A 19,762-nucleotide genomic window follows, 5' to 3' on the forward strand; every position below is an offset into this window, starting at 1 on the left:
AGAACCTTCATTAAAATGATGCATTGTTTCACTTTTTCTCCCCCACAGGGAGATGCTGGAAATGTAGGACCACCTGGCCCAAGAGGAGAGAAGGTAACATAACATAAATAAGAAACGGGACTCAGAGTAGGTGACCTCAATAGCAGGCTATGCTTAAGACTTGTATGCAGGGAATTCATTCAGTTGTTTTTTTAAAATGGATGTTTTAATGGACCACGGGACCGATATAATCACTGTGGTTCACTAATTTTCATTCTAGACTTTTATATAGGAATTTTAGTTAGTGGGGAGGCTGTTGGTGAAAATTGTAGATAGTGATGAATTAAACGGATTTGACACGCTTGCCTTCGAGGTGCATCAGAGGATGAACCATGAATTACCAATTCAAAAGACACATCCCTTTTTATTAATTTGAAATATTCAATTTTATATATATATATATATATATATATATATATATATATATATATATATATATATATATTCTTTTTTTGTGGGCTTATCTGCAGGGTAATGCAGGCAGAAGAGGAGCTGAGGGTAAGCCGGTGAGTTTGGATTAAGCTCTTTGAAACAGAATGTTCTGATACACATCATGATCCTGTCAAATCATGAAAAGATTATCATCCCAAAAAATAGGGAAAACTTGGTGCAAAAGGATCTGCTGGCAAGGATGGAGAAAAGGGTGAAAAGGTATGAAAAGTATATCGAGCTGCTTGGATAAAAACTACATTCCTGTTTGCTCATTAATTGTGTATATTTAGTTGTGAGTCATTAAGTGTTGTCTCCACAATGAGCAATGACACTTATTACAAACAAAACATATACGGTATTCCAATGTTTTAATAGTATGCTCTCACCTAGAGTTGTGCGGTATTCATTCAATTTTTTTACGCCATTTTACCGTCTCCTCATTATATCGGGTTCAAAGGTAACCATGTGGTGCCATCACTAATATCATGTTATATCATTTGATTTGTTTTTTACCTTTGTTTTTAAAATACCGTCTTTTTACCGTAATACGTCACAACCTTACTAACAACCTTATATATATATATATATATATATATATATATATATATATATATATATATATATATATATATATATATATTGTGGCACTGTCTTTTGTGAACTGCATTTCTTTACAGGGAGCGATTGGACTCCCTGGTCTCAGTCTTCCTGGCCAGAAAGGCGAGCCGGTATGAGAAGACATACGGACACATTCATTGTGTGCTTCAACAGGATTGTCATGCTAACTATCCTTCTTTAACCTCTACCGTTCAAAAGGGCAAGTGCGGCGTATGTCAGCCATACGAGGTTGGCAGCGGACCTGCCAGCATCAAAATACCCGAGGGAACAAGAGGCAACCCAGGTGAACCAGGCCCTCCGGGCAGCCCTGGACTTCCCGGGCTTGGAGTCGAAGGCAAACAGGTGCCGATACTAAACACAAAACTAAATCCAAATAGATTGCAACAAGATAAATTTGAGAGTTTTTCAGAGTGTTTCTCGGAACATGTTCACTGTGTTACACCCACACAGGGCCCCCCGGGTGCTGCTGGAGAGAAAGGAGATAAGGTAAGATTCGGAAAAAGCTGTGCTGTGTAATCTGAGCTATCCACCCAAGTCCTATCAACAACTTCACACAACATTAAGCAGGCCTTGTCGCAGCCGAAAACGAAAAAGGAAAATACATAAATAAAGCTGCTTTCTTCATAAGCTTCATAAAACAGCCCATGTAGGCTTAAATAGGTCGTTAGACCACCGTAACGGAATAGATGTAATTAAGGTTGAGTCCAGAAACTCTGTCCCAAAATAATTTAGCTAACAAATAATGAATAAATTAGCCATCAACCGAAAGACTTCATTAACGACCGGTGAATTCCTAAAAAAACATTTTGTGAATTTTAAAGTATGCATCAGAGCTTTAATTAGAGCCCATAGTGATACACAAATTTCACATTTTAACCACTAGCACCACCACAACAACAAATCCAGAAGCAGGAATATGCTTTTGTTATCAGGGTGACCAAGGTGACAAAGGGGATTCTGGAGATGATGGTGCTCCTGGAGTTCCAGGTCTGCCTGGAGAGCCTGGTCAAGATGGACAAACAGGCCTCAAGGGAGAGAAGGTGATTATCAATCTTCCATTATTGTGCCGTTGGATGCATTCGTGTAAAAATACTGAAATGTTAGCAGTTATAAGTTATTGCTAAAGGATGATTGGACTTGCTAACTGTTAACTACTTTTTCCTCAAGGTTTCAGCATCCAACTTTGATTATATCTGTTTTGCCAGGGTGATGCATGTACCAGCTGTTCATCTCTGGGCACTGCAGTGGGTGATGGTGTGGCTGTGCCCGGGCCAAAAGGAGAGAGGGGAGAGCCTGGCCCCCCAGGAGCAGGGAAAGCAGGCAAAAATGTGAGCAAATCACATTTTGGAGTTACTACTACTAAACAATAGGTTATAATTGCATCTCATACCTCATATTTAGGGGAAACCAGGCTTACCAGGTATTCAAGGTGCTCCTGGTCTTAAAGGGAGCAAGGTATGAGCGTCAATTTACTGGTTGTTGTTGCTATGATGTTTAAAAGTATTTAAATGATTATGTTGCTATGCTCCATGCAGGGAGAACCTGGACTTGCAGGAGTTGGCCTACCAGGTCCACAGGTAAGGAAGATGTTAGTTACACACAGTTTCTAACCTTCCTGCTGATATTTAATGAAGACCAAATTCCTCCGCTTTGTCTGTTTACATTTTTCGTACCTGCCAGATACAATATAATCAGGCTCTTGTAAATCAAGGCCAAATTCAGAAAGTCAATTCACTGTTTATTTGACCACGGCTTAATGCAGTGTGGGGAAAGCACTCGTTGACCACAGTAATTTTCTCAAAGGGCATCGAAGGACCAAGAGGACTTCCCGGTATTGATGTAAGTTTTAGCGTCAGTGCTATTGTATTTTTCAATACCTTATACTAAAGTCTAAAATTGTTTGTTCAGGGGCCTCCTGGATCCAAAGGAACACCTGGCCCTGCAGGTCCTATTGGGGAAAAGGTCAACTTTTTCATTATTTCTTCCGACTGCTGTCTCTGATGTATTCTATTTGTAGTCCTATAGTCAAACAGCATTGTTGTTTTCCGATTCACAGGGCCTGAGAGGAGATGTTGGACCTCCAGGACCGCAAGGGCCGATGGGCTTCGGCGTAACTGGGCCACCAGTATGACATAACTGCATTTTTTGTAAAACGATTACCGTATTTTTCATACTATATACGTCACACTTTTTTTTATTGTTTGGCTGCACATGCCACTTATACTCAGGTGCGACTTGGTTGGTGTATATTAAAATTAGAGCTGATCATGCTGCATCAGCGAATGGACTACTTTTGGTGCATTACCGTCAAGTTCTTTAGCATGCGGCATATACCACAACAAGGATTTACTAATTATAGCACTGAAAGATGCAATAACCAATCTAGATTCTACCTTTGGCTATAATGGAACGTGGGGTTCTAATTAAGGTAGGCCATTTTAAATTAAGGGAATAACTTTTCCGAATATAAAAAGAACTTGTTTCGAGCGGAGATTTGGGGTACGAGTCTGAGGTCCACTGTTCTTGTTTTCTGTTTTTGTAAAGTTAATACCCAAATTGTGACTTATTTCCGGAGCAACTTGTATATTTTTTCTTCTTCATCACACGTTTTTTGACTGGAGTGACTCATAGTCTGAAAAATACGGTCATTTAGCCATTGGGTGTGCAGTGCACGTATTGTTGCCAACCCTTTTGGCTTTTCTCCGACAGGGTAGAGACGGTACCCCCGGTTCCCGTGGCTCTCCTGGAGCTGATGGCAAACCTGTGAGTTTTCTTGTTAATTTATTTAGTTATTAAACACATTTTTTTTGTACATGTATCAAGTTAAAATCGCTTTGTTGCCTCCTTGTGTTAGCATCTGCCAAGAGTGTCATGTCATTTTTTGTTTATTTTTGAATTGCCCTTGATTTTAGGCAACATTGATAACCAAGGATGTCTGCCTCTATCTAGAACAGAGGCATTGTCTTCTGCCATCACATCCACGGTTCCCTGATCTGTGCTCAGCTCACGGCCCTAAGCTTTCTTCTTGATTAACAAGTGTGTGTGCATGTGTGTGTCCTCTTGCAGGGACTTGATGGAGCTACGGGGGACAAGGTAAGTCTACCATTTTGTTTGGATGAAGTGATCTCGGAGGGGTTAGAATATGAGAGGATGGAACAGATGGTAATCACACACACGCACACAACTGGCTGTGGGGCATAGATAGAGAAGCAGTAGAGGTGACAAGTGTATTGTGGCCTGTAAACAAGAGTAGTTTGAGTCTTTTGTCAGTAGTTGCCTAAGACTGTTACTTATCATATTCATCAGATTACACAACCACAAGTGTATGTGGAGTTGAGAAAGTATAGTATTAGTATGACTACCACCACTACTACTTGTAGTAGTACAACTACTATTACTTCGACAAGTGCTACAAGTACTGTTACTAATACAACTACTACTAAAAGTAGTAGTACTACAATTAGTAGTACTACTACAACAGCTAGTGATATGTAAGTGCCCCAAAATCAACAGGAAGTGACCCATATTGAACAGGAAGTGCTCCAAAATCAACAGGAAGTGGTCCAGAAGTGCCCCAAATTGAACAGGAAGTGCTCCAAAATCAACAGGAAGTGGTCCAGAAGTGCCCCAAATTGAACAGGAAGTGCCTCAAATTGAACAGGAAGTGCTCCAAAATCAACAGGAAGTGGTCCAGAAGTGCCCCAAATTGAACAGGAAGTGTCTCAAATTGAACAGGAAGTGCCTCAAGTCCTACAACTACTACTACTACTTCTATTACTACAAACACTACAAGTGCTACTACTTCCATTGTTACTACTATAGAGAATGGTAGAGATGTGCTTTTAATTTGCAAGATAGTATCTGTTAGGAAAAAGTTTGGTTCAAGGACAAATATTCAAGTCAACCAAACTCAGAGGAAATTATTAAATGTTTTCCGTTATTACATAGACTTGATGTTTCGTGAATACAATCAAGGGTTTGAGGGAATTACACCTGCTTTGGATTGCACATATAGTTCACTCTCTGCTTGCACAGCACAGTTTGAGGTGACAATTTCATCTTAATACAACTCTGGGAATTAATGGAGCGTTAACGATATTCAGAGCTTTTAATCTTGGGCTGGAATGAGTCACCTAATGCATAAAATGTCCGAATTAAAAACATAGAATGTATCTATTTTTGAAGGCTATATTTCACGTTGTGTTTTTTAGGGTGACCCTGGTGAGTGCAACTGCATAATGCCGATGCAGTCAGGTGTAGGAGGACCCGTGAGTACAGACAAATGAGAATTTTATTTGCATTCTGTGTGTGCAAGTGCTTGATGTTGATGGCTCTCTCCTTTCAGGGAGCTCCCGGGGCTGTGATAGGCACGTGGCAGCCTGGGCCTCAGGTCTGATCTATGTGCCGATAGTTGTCATTGTTTTGAATTATGAATGTGCAATGTTATGTTTTGGTTGTGTGTTGCAGGGACCCCCAGGCCCACCAGGCCCACCGGGCCCACCCGGACCTCATGGTGTCAATGGACTTCAAGGACTTCCAGTAAGAAACATGGGAATAGGGTGGTGGGGGATTCTCTCTAAACTTCAATTCAGCGGTAGATCTTTGGCGCTGAATTGAACTTCCAGCTACTTCCAGTTGAGGCTTTCAGCTTGCTTGGTTGGGCTCCTAAAATGAAATTGATGGTTAATAAAATGCATGCTGGAATGACTTCAGTGAATTGTAGGTATGCAACCCGAGTCATCAAGATGAAACTATAAAAGCGGACTAATGCTTCATGCTTTAATGCACATTGACCGCAGCTGAGCCAACTTTGGGGAATGTCAGTCAAGACATAAACTGTTATTTGAAGGTCTTCCTGTTAGATATTAGCATCAAGTGCATTGTTTGACTTCTTTTGAAAATACCTTCAAATAAAGTGTTACTGTGGTCTGTGTGCCAAGAGTCAAAGGTGTAAAGAAAAACATTGCACAGCCATCACTGACTAGTGTTTTTTTTTTTCACAAATAATTTCAAAATTGAAACTACTTTGTGATGGAAATTATTTAATTTTCTTAATGAGATTCAAACCCATAAGAGAAGGAACAGGTTTAATCAGTTTTGATCCTCACCCTTTGACTCTACCTTGACCTCTGGTGGAGATGGGAGTGGTTATCCCTTGATTGGCAACAAATCAGTTCAACCTCAGTTCCTTCTTTCAGGGTATCCCTGGAAACGACGGGATACCGGGAAAACCGGGTTTGCCTGGATACATTGTAAGTAAAATTAGAGAGAGAAGGAGTTGAGGTGCCATTCTTCTACTTACCGTACCCGAGAACCGTTATCCCACGAATGTATCTTTACGAGAGAAGACCATGTCACAATATGCATACCCCCTATATGAATGCTTTTTTTGAGTATGTAGTAGTAGGAGAGTTTTGTTTTTGTCATTTAATCTGATACTACATTCACACTATGTTCACTGCAGCCTTGTTTCACGCCACCATAGACAAAACGGGATGGTCATGAGAAAAACGCAGGGAGATGGGAGGGGGAAATGTGAAATCGGCAAGTTTACATTTGCCACGGCAGTCATAGGGCAGATGCGAAACCGAGTCGGCTTTAGTCGACGGAATGAACCGAACAAAAGTTGATATTATCTGTAAGTAAATTTGAGGCAACTTATTTGATTTGTTAGTCAGACAAAAAGATGAATTTGCAAATACGTTCAAACGTATTTAAATCTGTTTAAATTTGCAAACATTGTATTTGCCAGTCAAAAGTGTTTACTCCATGTTGGCAGTTCTATGCTTCTTTAGTAAAAAGCGTTGACAAAACGTCAGAAACGTGAGGGATCCCATCGGAATATGACGGACCAGGACGGAATATATTACGGAGAAAATAAAGCCAAAAATCTTGTGCGAAACTAAACGTTTCATGCAAGCGAGGCTACTTTGGCTGCAGACAGGGAATACACTGCAAAAATAGCATAAGCCAGAATTTCTGCCCAGTTAAATAGCGTGATAAAGATTATGAAATATGCTACTGAATCAGATGCATTTATTTATTTTACACTATATTTGCGGTATGATATAGAATTAATAAAAGCTATATAATGTATGCAAAGCTAGTATTAAATATGAGTAGGAAAATGGGAATATACTGTATTTTTAGGCTTCAAAAGAGGTATTTGATATTTTATATAAATAAAACTATTAATCATTTACATTCTCTATTTTTTAAGAAAGTTTGAATTTCTGCGGACATTTACTAAATTAAACTGACTAACAGTTAAAGTGAGTCGACTGTAAAATGAACACAAAGATTTGCATATTATCTGTCATTAATATTGAAGATTATGCTTACTAGCTTCTAGGCATATAAAAAGTCTGATTTCAGTGTGTATGTCAGGGAACAAAAAAAAAGCTCAGGCAAAAAAAAAAAAATGGTGCACAGAAAAAGTCTGAAAGTTTGAAAAGGTCGGTTTGACCTTCGTGTTGGTGAACACATCATCACAACATTTCCGCCTGTGCTTTTAAAAGTATCTGAAGCTGCACTATGCTGTACTTCTGAGTGGCCAGCATGTTTTTGTTAGATTTTTTTAGGTTTTATTTAATATATTACATTCTAGGGAATCAATCTTGTTTTTCAGTGCTGAGTATACTGTGTTCTATGCCGCCTTACAAATTACAAATAAGCAAACATTGATAATCCGAATAATATGTTAGAATTGATGCTGAACTAATCTATACGGCCAGGACATACACATTTAGCATTGTTTTAGAATAAAGGTGCTTTTTTTTTTTTTTTTTTGCTCATAATTTGTTTTCGTTTTTTTCAAAGTAAATTAATATTGAGTTCTAAAATGAAAACTCATCGAAAGTCAATGTTTGCAGAGGCCTGACTTGCAGCTGTTGCCTCAAGATGCTTCTGACGAAGAAAGTGAAGTGAGTTCATTTTATATCCCCTTGTGTTCACGCTCAGAAACCTTTTTTTTTTTTGGATTGTTTTGAAACCACTTCTACTCTTACCAAAATGCAGAAATCTTGTGTTGGGGACTGTTCCCAAGGGATGCCAGGGGTACCTGGTATGGCTGGTGCCAAAGGAGAAAAGGGAGACCAGGGCAAGCCTGGTGTAACCCCCGTGGATAACTGTGATAGCGTAAGAAAGATGATCAAAATATTTAAAAATGCTGCTTTTGCATTGTTGATGGGTAAACACTAATATATTTGACTTATTTCTTGCTTGCAGTGTTTGGAGAAACTTCAGGCAACAGACCCAAGGGTCAGACATTTGACACAAACACAATGGAATTGTGTGCAGTCTTCTTAGTTTTTGTTTCTTGGCCATTGTAGGATCCTTGCACCTGTACAGGAGCACCTGGAGTTCCAGGAGTGCCTGGTTCACAGGGCGTACGCGGGGAGCCTGTGAGTTTACATTTTCTAGCAAAATGTGTGTGTTTTTTTTACTTTTAGAAACATTCTGTCTTCATCTTTACAACAGGGATTACCAGGAGACAGAGGACATGCTGGACTTCCAGGAAATATGGTAAAGATTTACCACATTATAGATTGGACTTATTGAAAGTGTATTCAAATGTAATTTTCACATAGCAGTACGAGAGTACAGTAACAAGCCATCCAAGAGACATTCAAAAAACAATTGCCAGCAGAGGGAGACAGAACAGAGAGGCCTGACAGGTCGCCAAATGGTGCCCCAAAACATAAAGGAAGGCTAATAAAAAAAGAAAAAAGAAAAAAAAAAAGAAAAAAAAAATCCCAAACACATTGTCTCATTGCCAAGGAGACAACCTCACTGGATCCTGAACAGGAACGTGAAGCACAAGAGAATGAGGGGGTCGGATAAATGGGACTGCAGCATCCAGGAGATAAGAGTCCAAAATAGCAGTTATTTTGGGAACAGGCTTCACAGTAATTTCAGTCATCCTTGAATCTTTCATGGCTGGAATTTAAATGATCTGAAAACTTTTCAGAACAATTTTCCATCAGTACACACCTACTGGACTGAATTAAAATCATGTACAACAAATATGTTATGGATTGTCCGAGGTTGGACCCCGGAAAGGGGAGGCAACAAGTAGTAGAAAACGACAGTTTATTTTGCTGAGGTCTGGCAAAATCCCAAAACAAAAAAACTCAGGAGGCAGGGAGAGGGTGGGCTGGCTGCAGAATCTTAGCAAAGAAGACTAAAACAAACAAACAAAGATCCAGGACAAAACCGGTTAAAAAAGGCTTCTTGGTCACATAAGGCAAAAATTATTCACACAAGACAACATGCTAACACATGAGATGGAATTCTCTGGCACCAGCCTGTGTGCAGACCAGGCTTTTTATCCAGGACAGGTGATTGTCTGATTGAGCCCAGGTGTGTCCCTTCAGTGCAAGCCACACCCACCTGACCTGCCAAGAGGGAAAAAAAAAAGACCTGCCATGCACAAAACCCAATCATGACAAAAGACTGACAATTGTGGTGATTTATACGTTATATATTTTGAAAGTTTGAATGTGGTATACTTTTTTAAATGTTTTATTTTTTTTATATACATATTTTTTTTTTATATGTATGAATTTATTTCATAATCACCAGGGTCCTCCAGGTTTCCCAGGTCCTCCAGGCTCATCTGGCTCACCTGTAAGTTTCATTTACACCATCAATTGCATTTTTATCAGATGTTTATTTCACTTCATTCAGTCTATTTGGGCCATTCATTTGACATTACCTACATCTGTAGGATATATTTTGTGGTTCCATAACTTTAAAAAGTTCACAGATGATCGTACTCGGAATGTGAATGTGCGTACAATCTCTTAAAGATGAACCACCCCTTGATTATGGCAACCCTTCTGCCTTTGAGTGCACCTTTTTTTTTTTTAACTCATTTGCTCCCAATAACGTGTAAATACGTTTTTTTAATGTTCTAAGTGTCCAAAAGACGTATTTATACTTTTTTTTTTTTTTTTTTTTTTTTTTTTTTTACACAACCGGCCAGCAGGTGGAAGCAGAGCAAAGGAGATCAACCAGGGCCATCTAGAAAAAAAAGCTCAATTACTTACAATTTTGAATAGATTTGTGAAAACTGATGAAACTTAGCTCTCTTCTAATGCTAATTGCTGCAACACGGAAGCAGATAGAAACACTTTTTTTTCCTGATGAAAGAAGAGACTTTAATCTTTCTTTTGATAGGTTCCATGTTTTTATAGCAATTGAACACAATATTCTGTGGGCCTTGCAAAATTAGTCAAAATTCAGTAAAACAGCCGGGAGCGAACGGGATTGCTTCTGTGAAAATGGCTGCGAGTGAATGAGTTAATGAAAGTAATTTACGAGGACTGATTCTGTTGTTTCCTCCTGATGAGGGGTGAGACGCCCTCCTCTCGTCATGCAGATGTACAGTCTTGTTAACGTTGAGATGCTCGACGAGTGCAAGTCATTTGTGGTGGAGTAGCACTTCCCAGCAGGTGCTAGCGTCTCCTGTTATGCATTGTGTGTTGGCTAGTGCATCAAGGAGAAAAGCAGCAGCTGAATACATTAGTCGTCATCATTGTTGTGGAGATTTCTCACAATGGCCAGCTGCCAAATTAGTATTTCTCCTTCACAATCATTTAGTAATCACTAATTTAGGACCAATTGTAATCACATTGTGATGTTGTTGTTTTCAACAGGCATGCTTGTTTTCCTTTCAAAGTTCTATGCTTAGACTTCCAAACATATACATAAAATCGTTTCCCCGTACATCTTCAGGGTCAGCAAGGTGAGCAAGGGGCAGCTGGACTAGCTGGAATCAAGGGTGAACAGGAAAGTATCTGCCTAGCAATGTCTTCAAGTGACATTGTGTAGAATTGAAATCATTATTTCATTGATTTTTACCTCAGGGCCCTTCAGGGACACCAGGCTATCCTGGATCCATGGGGCCACCCGGAATGCCGGTAAGCGACTGTATAGCTTCAGCCTCAAAAGAAAAATGACACCGACAGTGTTCTGACTGCTTGCATGGAAACAAACCGTGGGTGGTTATTCTTACATGTGACCCAGAATTGACCGACTGCTCTTCTCTTTTTTTCTCAGGGGCTGAAGGGTGAACGTGGGAGCACGGGGATGCGTGGTGAGAAAGGAGAATCGGTACAGAACAATAATGATACTTTTCTAATATACACAATGAGTCTGCGAGATTTTCACATGACTTTCTGCTGTAGGGTCCTTCGGGTCTCCCTGGATACCAAGGACAGGCGGGCGCACCAGTCAGTGTTTGACTTTACATTGTTTTTAGAAACTGGCTCTGATTTACCTTTCAAGATCATAAGAAAAAATAAATAAAAATCTTTGTTTTTAGGGCGGTAAAGGAGACCCAGGATCAGCAGGACCTGTAGGACCAAAGGGTGATCAGGTAAATGACTACCAAATTCAAACTATTTTCCTGAAAGAAAAAAAAAAAAAATGATTTTTTTGTTATGTGTTACCTTTGAAGGGCTTTCAAGGACAACCCGGATTCCCAGGAACTCCAGTAGGATTTTACGCATTGCCTCTTCACTATGCATGTACTTTTTTTATTACATTCTGTGTAACTATTAAATAATGCATGTATATTCAGGGCCCACCCGGTCTTGCTGGCAAAAGTGGAAGGGAAGGACCCCCAGGACTCAAGGGTGAAAAGGTTAGCATATTGTATGTATTTAATTATGCATCGTACCAAGATGTGAATTGATTTGGTACTTTTTATTTCTCTCGCAGGGCAACGATGGTGCCCAAGGTTCTCAAGGACCAACTGGGCCCCCAGGCTCATCAGGCTCCCCGGGAATGATGGTAGAAACAATATTAAGAACTTCACATTTTTTTTTTGATTTGAGCGATTTAATTCCACTGTGAGATGTTAGCTGCTTGTATTTGCTATCAAAGGGTCCTCCTGGCATTGAGGGAGTTGATGGAAAAGATGGAAAACCGGGGCTTCGGGTAAGTTATATGTATGCTTTGGAGACATAAGAAGAAATAAAAGATATGGAAGATGTGGATTTGTGCCTGTTCTGGGAAGACTTTCTTTTATTGTTGTGTGTTTATTTTCTTGCCAGGGAGAGCTGGGCCCACCAGGACCAGCCGGACCACGAGGAATCCCAGTGAGTAGCACCTTCTAATAAGGCTATCTCGCTGTGTATACACTTAAATAGATTATTATTTTTTTTGTTAAGGCTCAGATTGCATCTGAGTAATAAAGTATGTTGACTACAAAAACAACCGATGAACTAAAAACAAAAGTATGCCAATCAAAAAAAAAAAACTTGATTGGATATGCACAACACATTGTTCAATTTCCTGCTTGCTAAAAACAAATGAAGCATGTTGAGTTGTGTACTAAATGCAAATAAGGGCAGTCTGGTGATTAGCACAATGTTTACAATTACGGTGGAATGGCGCACAATCTAATTCTCGTTAAACTGAAAACTTGTGTGTAGAACTTGCTGGTGTTAGAAAAACATGCATACATATAATCTTTCATATGTAAAAAAAAAAAAAAAAAAAAATCGAACTAGCCTCCCCTAACCTTGTTATAGATGTGACTGACAGACGCTTGCAATGTTTGAGTCCTTGACGTTTTTTTTTTTTAGTTAAAATGTTTTCTTTGCAAAACAAGCTAATCGTGTTTGTGCCGTAGCCAATGTTTTCTCACCAAATATTTACCGACCTAATGAGATTTCCATCAGCCCCAGCTGCAAGGTATTGTGTTTTATTAGCAGTTGAAAGCCTGCAAACACAATTGAGATGATCATCATGTGGACCATTATCTGCTAAGCATACAGTATGCATGTTAATAGTTGGATTGTATGACCATTACAGGGATGCTGCTATAAGTGCTTCTGGCAATTTGAGATTATCTTATTTTACCGTAATATAACTCATTTTACCGTATTTTATCTGACAGCCGCGCATATAAAATAAAGATTATTGTCTTCGGCCTCTTCCTCTACATTTGTAGATGTTCAAATTATTGATTCAAAACAGTTTTTTTTTTTTTAAATCAACCATTTACATGCTTGCTTCTGGCAAGATGTGATTATCGTATTTTACCGTAATATATCTCATTTTACCGTATTTTCCCTGATAGTCAAACATTAAAATAAAGATAATTGTCTTCAGCCTTTTCCTCTGCATTTGCAGATGTTTTAATGGTTGATTCCTAACAGGTTTTTCAAAAATCAACGATTTATATGTTTGCTTCTGGAAATTTATGATTAGTTCATTTTACCATCATAGAACTCATTTTACCGTGTTTTCCCTGACAGTCATGCATGCTTAATCCCTGAGCATCATAATAAAGATTATTGTCTTCAGCCTTCCTTTGTATTTGAATCTGCATTTCTGAGATGTTTTTAAATGGCCGTTTGGGATATTTGAAGCCATTCATCTCAGAATGAAGCATATAGCTTTTTACCGTTATTATAAGTCATTTTATCGTAATTTCCTTAGTCCCTGTGCAATATAATAAAGATAGTCACGTCATCTGCATTTGTAGAGGATTTTCAGAAACTTTCTTGATGTAAATTTCCATAGATTTATATTCCATATAATTCTATCAAGTTGCATATTTAGCTGCCACAATTTTTTTTTTTTTAAATACAGTACTGTACTAATTTTGTCTATTGCTCCATAGGGATTCAAAGGGAAAACTGGTCACACTGGATTTCCAGGACCGAAGGTTGGCCGATAATTTATTACTTTTCCCCATCTTTTTTCCTTACACCGGTAATAATTGAAAATGATGACAGAACTATAAAGTACATTTGATTACTAACATAGTGAATGAGCAATCTATGTTTTGATTTGTGTCTTTGTTTTTATTTTGTTGTGAATTCCACTCATACTTGCACTTTTTACGACCCTCTCACACCTCCAGGGAGAAGTTGGACTTTCAGGCCCACCTGGACCACCAGGTAGACCAGGACATGAGGTGAGCGTTTCTTTCTTCTTGAAGGAGAAATATCCCTTATCTATGCAGACAAAACCACATAGTAACGACTGTGATTTCAATCTGTGACCTTTTTTAGGGTGATCCCGGGACACCAGGAGCTCAGGGACGACCTGGACCATCTGGTCACATTGTAGGTTCATTTCTTTTTTGGACTCCTTTATTTGACTCCAAATTTATGCGGTTCTGCTATTATATTGTTTGATTCTTATCCAAAGGGTTCACCAGGTCCAGCCGGACCCCCAGGACCTCCCGGTCCAGCAGGATTGGTGAGGTTCACACAAACTTGTTATCATTATGATCTGGATAACTGAATTCAATGAACTGCATTTTGTTGCTGATGTTCTTTGGGAGAGGGAGAGTAAAATGACATGTGGCAAAATGTAATTGAAAGGTTCCGGGAATTAGTCTTCATTCTGTTTTTATGCAGGGTATAAAGGGTGATAAAGGTCAGAATGGAGAGAGAGGTCTCCCAGGAATGCCTGGGACGCCAGGTCCTCCTGGTCACCCAGGATTAATGGTCAGTACGCAACAGCCCACAATACGTTTGTCGAAAGCCATGTACATACAACATATGTCATATTATGACAATATGCATTTAACATTTTTGACATTTTGACACGTTGACATTTTAACATTTTTTGTTGTTCGTCTCTGTGTGCCCTGCGATTGGCTGGCAACCAGTCCAGGGTGCACCCCGCCTACTGCCCAAATCCAGCTGAGATAGGGTCCAGCACCCCCCCCCACGACACTTGTGAGGATTAAGCAGTCAAGAAAATGGATGGATGGATAGTTATTTTAGGCTAAATTAGATATTTAAAAAAAAAAATGTTTACTGAATTTTCAAACGTATTGGTAGGACAAATGATAAAGAAAAAATATATTTTTTTACTTGTGGATACAAGTCAATACCCCGTGGTATTATAGGAAAAAATGCTCAGGTTTTAGAAATTAGCGTAAAAGCACATATTTGCAAGTATGTTCAAACTTATTTCCAAGTACCGTATTTTCCGCACTATAAGGCGCACCTAAAAGCCTTCAATTTTTTCAAAAGCTGACCATGCGCCTCATAATCCAGTGCGCCTTATATATGGATCAATACTGAGCCGCAACAGGTCTCGCTGTCAAGACGCTATTGGTGACCCTGCACGATCGGTGACGCGCATGCACAGAAGATCCCGCTATCTTGGATCGCAAGCTAATACTAATAGTTTAGAGAAAATAATAAAACAGCTGTTTATTCATTTTGGGAGTGAATGGAGTTGTCAAAAAGGTGGCTTGTAATCTATTAATAAAGTTTGACTGACCTGACTGTTTTGTTGACATTCCCTTTAGCACAGCACCATCTAATGGATGCGTAACGTAACCCCAGCCTCTACTGTAGCGCCTTATATATGGAAAAAGTTTTAAAATATGTCATTCATTGAAGGTGCGCCTTATAATACGGTGTGCCGTATAGTGCAGAAAATACGGTAGCTTTGAATGTACTTGGAATTACACTTGCATATACGTTCGAACGTATTTATTTTTAACCGTACTTGCAAATACGTTTATACGTTCAAAAATGTTAACTCCACGCTTCCGCAGCGTAGAACATTTTCACTCTCTGTCTGTTGTTCTTTAGGGAGAGCCAGGAAGTGATGGTTCCGCTGGTAAAGATGTGAGTAATGGCCGGCGTTGAAATTCTTACGTTCAGTTCCTCTGTGGCTATTACATTTTCTTCCTCTTCAGGGGTTGGCAGGCCTTCCTGGTGAGAACGGGAAGCCAGGTCAAAAGGTAAGCGCCGTCTCAGCAAGTCCTCCTCAAAAAGCAGGACGATGCTCCTTTTTTTTTTTTTTTTACTACTTTTAGTTTTACCGAAGCTCAAGCCAATGTTTTGCACTGCTGAACATGCGCTCTCTCAGTATTTCTGCCCACTCTGCACCCGTGCCGTATATGGCGGCACTTTAACTCTCACATCCTCCTACCGAAATCATCTTCACTCCTGACCTCAGTTTACCCTTCCTCACACTGGCAGTCGGCCACCTACGTCCAACAATCTCGTATTAGACACGGGATTCCAGTCTGTGTGTACAGTGATATAGCTATTCCCTGCCTCTGGGATAATGCTATTAAGCATGAGAGGAGATGCTAGATGAGGCTATTTGTCACGCTGACAGGACGCCATTGTCAGGGTTTTAGTTGCACAGAAGAGAAAGACAAGAACGGCCTCCTCAATTCTTCTCCACACACTATTTCAAGAGACGCTTGTCTTCCCGTGGCACGTAAACATTGGTTGTCCATTACGGGCGGCTTTGTCCTCGATAAATCACGATCACTAATGTGGCAAGTCTGTTTTTCAGTGTTTTTATGCAATCAGAGTGAAGATAGAGATTGATATAGTTGTAGCCAAACGCTCGGCTTTTCTTTGAAATGACATCCAAACAGTTTGTGTTCAACGTGTTTTGAGCTGTTCATACAAGAATTGGAGTGGAGAACATTCGAGGGACACATTTAATGGATGTCTATCCATCTCTGGAAGGGTGAGCCTGGGGCTGCAGGCGAAAGAGGTGCTCCAGGGGAGAGAGGCAGACCAGGGCCCCCTGGTGGAGGCTTGGGATATCACTCCAAGGATGCACAGCCAATGATTGGCCCAGTTGGTCCCAGAGGGGAGAGGGGAAACCCTGGCCCAGCTGGCTCCGCTGGACTACCTGGAACTCCAGGGTCACCAGGACATGATGTGAGTTCCAATGACATCACGCCTGCTTACGCTTACAACTCAGATTGTTGAAATAATTCACATTTGTTTGAACTTTTTGATCAGTGCTGTCCATCATTTTGCAGGCTGTTGTCAATTACGATGAAATCAAGAGCTTCATCCGCCAGCAGGTCATCAAGATTTTTGATGGTGAGGAAAGATAACATATGACTGACTTGGGAGTTTATCAAAATCTGAGCCGTCACTAGGACGTTTTTTTCTTCTTTTTTTTTTGCTTTGACTTAGGAGCAAATATTATACACGCAAGCCAGATGTTGGCAGCTAACTCAACTCAGTACACTATGCATTATGCTAAAAACTCTGCTAATGCTATGCCATACCTATGATGAAGGTCTTTCAAAGTATATATTTTTTTTAAATGTTCCATACACCATACACTCTTTTAGTAACTTTTGTTAGTTTCTTTTTTTTTTTTAAACGCTTTTAATTCTCTAATTGCTTCTAAATGTTGTACTTTTGATTGCAGTATGTGAAACATTTTGAGTTGCGTTGTGCATGAAATGCACTATAAATCCATGATTTCTATTACAAAATAGAAAATAAATAATCTTAATAAGCCCCCTGTATAATACCCTCTCTTTGATTTGGGATTTCAAAAAACAAACACACACACACACAAAAAAAAACAACTATTATTATTTATTTTTTTACAGTATACATTGTGTATTTTGCCTTTGACTGCTCGCTTAATGCTAACACACAATCCAAAATTACATAGACAGGCTAACAGATAGCATTGATAGTTGCGATATATAACACTTTAAGCAATGGGTATTTAATCACATAATATATATGTATATATATATATATATATATATATATATATTACTGCAGACTTAGTTCTGAAATTCCTCTTCATGGGTCTATTTCTGTCTGTCTTATACTTCCTTGTGGTGGCCAAAGGCACGCAACCAGAAGGAGTACAATGTGGGTTGGAAATCATTAATGTCATTTTAATTCATTTTAATGGGGAAAGATAATTTGTGCAACAAACGTTTTGAGTTTCAACTATGGTTGCCTTGCTTTGCCTTGCCTATGGAACAAATTAAACTTGTTAAGTCAACAAATAAGCAAGTAAGTTTTTAGATGCACATCAACTTTTCTTGAACTCATTTTCCCCTTTTGGCTATATTGTTTATGTGAAATCATTGAATGCATCTCATCTCCCCAGAGAGAATGGCGTACTACATGTCGCGCATGCAGATGCCTGTAGAAATGGTGTCATCTCCTGGTCGGCCCGGGCCCCCCGGGAAAGACGGCATTCCCGGCAATCCCGGAGCCCCCGGGGCGCCTGGCATCCCGGGGCAGATCGGTCGAATCGGTCGGCATGGACCCCAAGGCCCAGCTGGTGAGAAGGGCAACGGACCAACTCATTTAAATGTCGTTAGTTGTTTGAAAGTTTCATGTGGTTAAAATAAGTCATTATTTTTTAGGACCAAGGGGACCTGTGGGTGCAAAGGGAGATAAGGGTGTCGGTGAAATGGGAGACGTGGGACCACCAGGAGCACCAGGTGATGTATAGGACTGATCCTCATGCTGTCTAAGAGATCATAGAGTTAATTCATTTTGTTGTTGGTATTCAAATCTGTTCCTCACAGCACCTGACACTTTAGTATGTTAATGCTGCAAATGTTTTAAGACTTTATGTCACTGATTAGAAATTGCCAGCGTGATTATGCTAGTCATCATTCCGCAAACAGTTTTAATTACCATCGTAACGATGTCAGAAATCAACATCTGGGCGACTTCGCAACTTCACTGAGCATTGGCTCCACTTACAAGTCACCATCTGTAATCAAATATTTGTCTTGTTTTATCAATTTCCACCCCATCGTTTTGTTTATAACATGAATTCATTGACTTTATTTGTAAAATCTATAATTGACTGCCTTTGACCTTTCAGGTATCCCAGGTTCCCCGGGCTACGGTAAAATGGGACCCCCGGGTTCCGTTGGCCAGCAAGGAGTTCCTGGAATTCCAGGTCCGCCCGGACCGGCTGGCTCCAAGGGAATCGACGGCCGGTGTAACCCTTCAGACTGCATGAGCCGCCAAGTAGAATATAGCCCCAAGGGCCCGTCTGTCAAGGGCCCCTGGTAAATGAGCGGAAGAGAGAGGGAGGGCAATTCAAGAGGACAGAAAACTTGGCCAAGACATAAGTAGTGAATTTTTATTGTCATTTTTCCCTATAAGTTCCACTTTCTTCCCATGTTTTTGCTTTCTCTTCGCCATGTTTCACTCCGAAAAACAAACCACAAGAACGGGAACAGAAAAAAATCCAGTTTTTTTTATTTTTCAATTTTCTTTATCGAAAGCAGCAACATGTTACTGTAGCACTTCGCTTGCTCCTCTTATATCACCCCCCCCCCCTTTTTTTTTCTCTCAAAATAACATCGCCTCCCAAACCTTTAAAATGGCTTCAATGCTTCATAGTTGAATTGGGTTTGCAAGAGAATGGATGCATCGGCAGACGCCCTTTTTGAGGACTTTACTGTTTTGTAAATATTTATATTTATATATAGCAGCTTTTTATACATTTTTGAAACATTTGATGAGCTACATATTTTCATAGCCATGAAAATACTGAATACCATGCAAGCTATTTCAAGTGAAGAATTCATACACGTTTTTAACATTCAAGCAACATTTGCAACCATTCGACTTAAAATGAAGCAAATAGTTTTGAATTCACAACCTATACAAAATGCAATTTTACTGCTTGGGGGCATTATTAGTCTTTAATATTACATTTGTTAGTCAAACTGAAAAAACGGACTGTGGTCTAACGGAATTAAACTGTGTTTAAAATGGCCGTACAATGTCACTCTATACATTCTTGCTGTGTATATGTTGTTTAAAGACATTCAAACTCGTGTTTCTTCCATATGTTGTTTTTATAAATCATTTGAGAGAAAAAAAAAAATCCAAAGCAAGGGTTGTTTTTCATTGCAGTGTGCAATTGGTGT

At 39.6% G+C, this 19,762-nt stretch overlaps 1 protein-coding gene across 1 annotated transcript in view; it reads left to right on the forward strand.

Moving 5' to 3' along the window:
* Nucleotides 1–19,670, forward strand: part of col16a1 (collagen, type XVI, alpha 1) — a 56,060-nt gene extending 36,390 nt beyond the window's left edge. Inside the window, exons 24-70 of the mRNA XM_077506686.1 lie at nucleotides 49–93; nucleotides 510–545; nucleotides 637–690; nucleotides 1,149–1,199; nucleotides 1,288–1,431; nucleotides 1,540–1,575; nucleotides 2,022–2,129; nucleotides 2,295–2,417; nucleotides 2,491–2,544; nucleotides 2,625–2,666; nucleotides 2,893–2,928; nucleotides 2,998–3,051; nucleotides 3,146–3,214; nucleotides 3,799–3,852; nucleotides 4,156–4,182; nucleotides 5,301–5,357; nucleotides 5,435–5,479; nucleotides 5,557–5,628; nucleotides 6,288–6,341; nucleotides 7,962–8,012; nucleotides 8,107–8,226; nucleotides 8,317–8,349; nucleotides 8,421–8,492; nucleotides 8,569–8,613; nucleotides 9,673–9,717; nucleotides 10,828–10,878; nucleotides 10,956–11,012; nucleotides 11,152–11,205; nucleotides 11,280–11,324; nucleotides 11,417–11,470; nucleotides 11,552–11,587; nucleotides 11,675–11,737; nucleotides 11,815–11,886; nucleotides 11,980–12,033; nucleotides 12,150–12,194; nucleotides 13,727–13,771; nucleotides 13,970–14,023; nucleotides 14,121–14,174; nucleotides 14,260–14,310; nucleotides 14,472–14,561; nucleotides 15,666–15,701; nucleotides 15,773–15,817; nucleotides 16,563–16,760; nucleotides 16,865–16,928; nucleotides 17,971–18,147; nucleotides 18,233–18,310; nucleotides 18,703–19,670. Of these exons, the coding sequence (XP_077362812.1) occupies nucleotides 49–93; nucleotides 510–545; nucleotides 637–690; nucleotides 1,149–1,199; nucleotides 1,288–1,431; nucleotides 1,540–1,575; nucleotides 2,022–2,129; nucleotides 2,295–2,417; nucleotides 2,491–2,544; nucleotides 2,625–2,666; nucleotides 2,893–2,928; nucleotides 2,998–3,051; nucleotides 3,146–3,214; nucleotides 3,799–3,852; nucleotides 4,156–4,182; nucleotides 5,301–5,357; nucleotides 5,435–5,479; nucleotides 5,557–5,628; nucleotides 6,288–6,341; nucleotides 7,962–8,012; nucleotides 8,107–8,226; nucleotides 8,317–8,349; nucleotides 8,421–8,492; nucleotides 8,569–8,613; nucleotides 9,673–9,717; nucleotides 10,828–10,878; nucleotides 10,956–11,012; nucleotides 11,152–11,205; nucleotides 11,280–11,324; nucleotides 11,417–11,470; nucleotides 11,552–11,587; nucleotides 11,675–11,737; nucleotides 11,815–11,886; nucleotides 11,980–12,033; nucleotides 12,150–12,194; nucleotides 13,727–13,771; nucleotides 13,970–14,023; nucleotides 14,121–14,174; nucleotides 14,260–14,310; nucleotides 14,472–14,561; nucleotides 15,666–15,701; nucleotides 15,773–15,817; nucleotides 16,563–16,760; nucleotides 16,865–16,928; nucleotides 17,971–18,147; nucleotides 18,233–18,310; nucleotides 18,703–18,896 (3,144 nt within the window). The 3' untranslated portion in view covers nucleotides 18,897–19,670. The remainder of the gene's footprint in view (nucleotides 1–48; nucleotides 94–509; nucleotides 546–636; nucleotides 691–1,148; nucleotides 1,200–1,287; nucleotides 1,432–1,539; nucleotides 1,576–2,021; nucleotides 2,130–2,294; nucleotides 2,418–2,490; nucleotides 2,545–2,624; nucleotides 2,667–2,892; nucleotides 2,929–2,997; nucleotides 3,052–3,145; nucleotides 3,215–3,798; nucleotides 3,853–4,155; nucleotides 4,183–5,300; nucleotides 5,358–5,434; nucleotides 5,480–5,556; nucleotides 5,629–6,287; nucleotides 6,342–7,961; nucleotides 8,013–8,106; nucleotides 8,227–8,316; nucleotides 8,350–8,420; nucleotides 8,493–8,568; nucleotides 8,614–9,672; nucleotides 9,718–10,827; nucleotides 10,879–10,955; nucleotides 11,013–11,151; nucleotides 11,206–11,279; nucleotides 11,325–11,416; nucleotides 11,471–11,551; nucleotides 11,588–11,674; nucleotides 11,738–11,814; nucleotides 11,887–11,979; nucleotides 12,034–12,149; nucleotides 12,195–13,726; nucleotides 13,772–13,969; nucleotides 14,024–14,120; nucleotides 14,175–14,259; nucleotides 14,311–14,471; nucleotides 14,562–15,665; nucleotides 15,702–15,772; nucleotides 15,818–16,562; nucleotides 16,761–16,864; nucleotides 16,929–17,970; nucleotides 18,148–18,232; nucleotides 18,311–18,702) is intronic.
* The last annotated feature ends 92 nt before the right edge of the window (nucleotides 19,671–19,762 follow it).

The sequence above is a fragment of the Festucalex cinctus genome, chromosome 19 (genome assembly GCF_051991245.1).
Source record: "Festucalex cinctus isolate MCC-2025b chromosome 19, RoL_Fcin_1.0, whole genome shotgun sequence".
NCBI classification, from domain to species: Eukaryota; Metazoa; Chordata; class Actinopteri; order Syngnathiformes; family Syngnathidae; genus Festucalex; species Festucalex cinctus.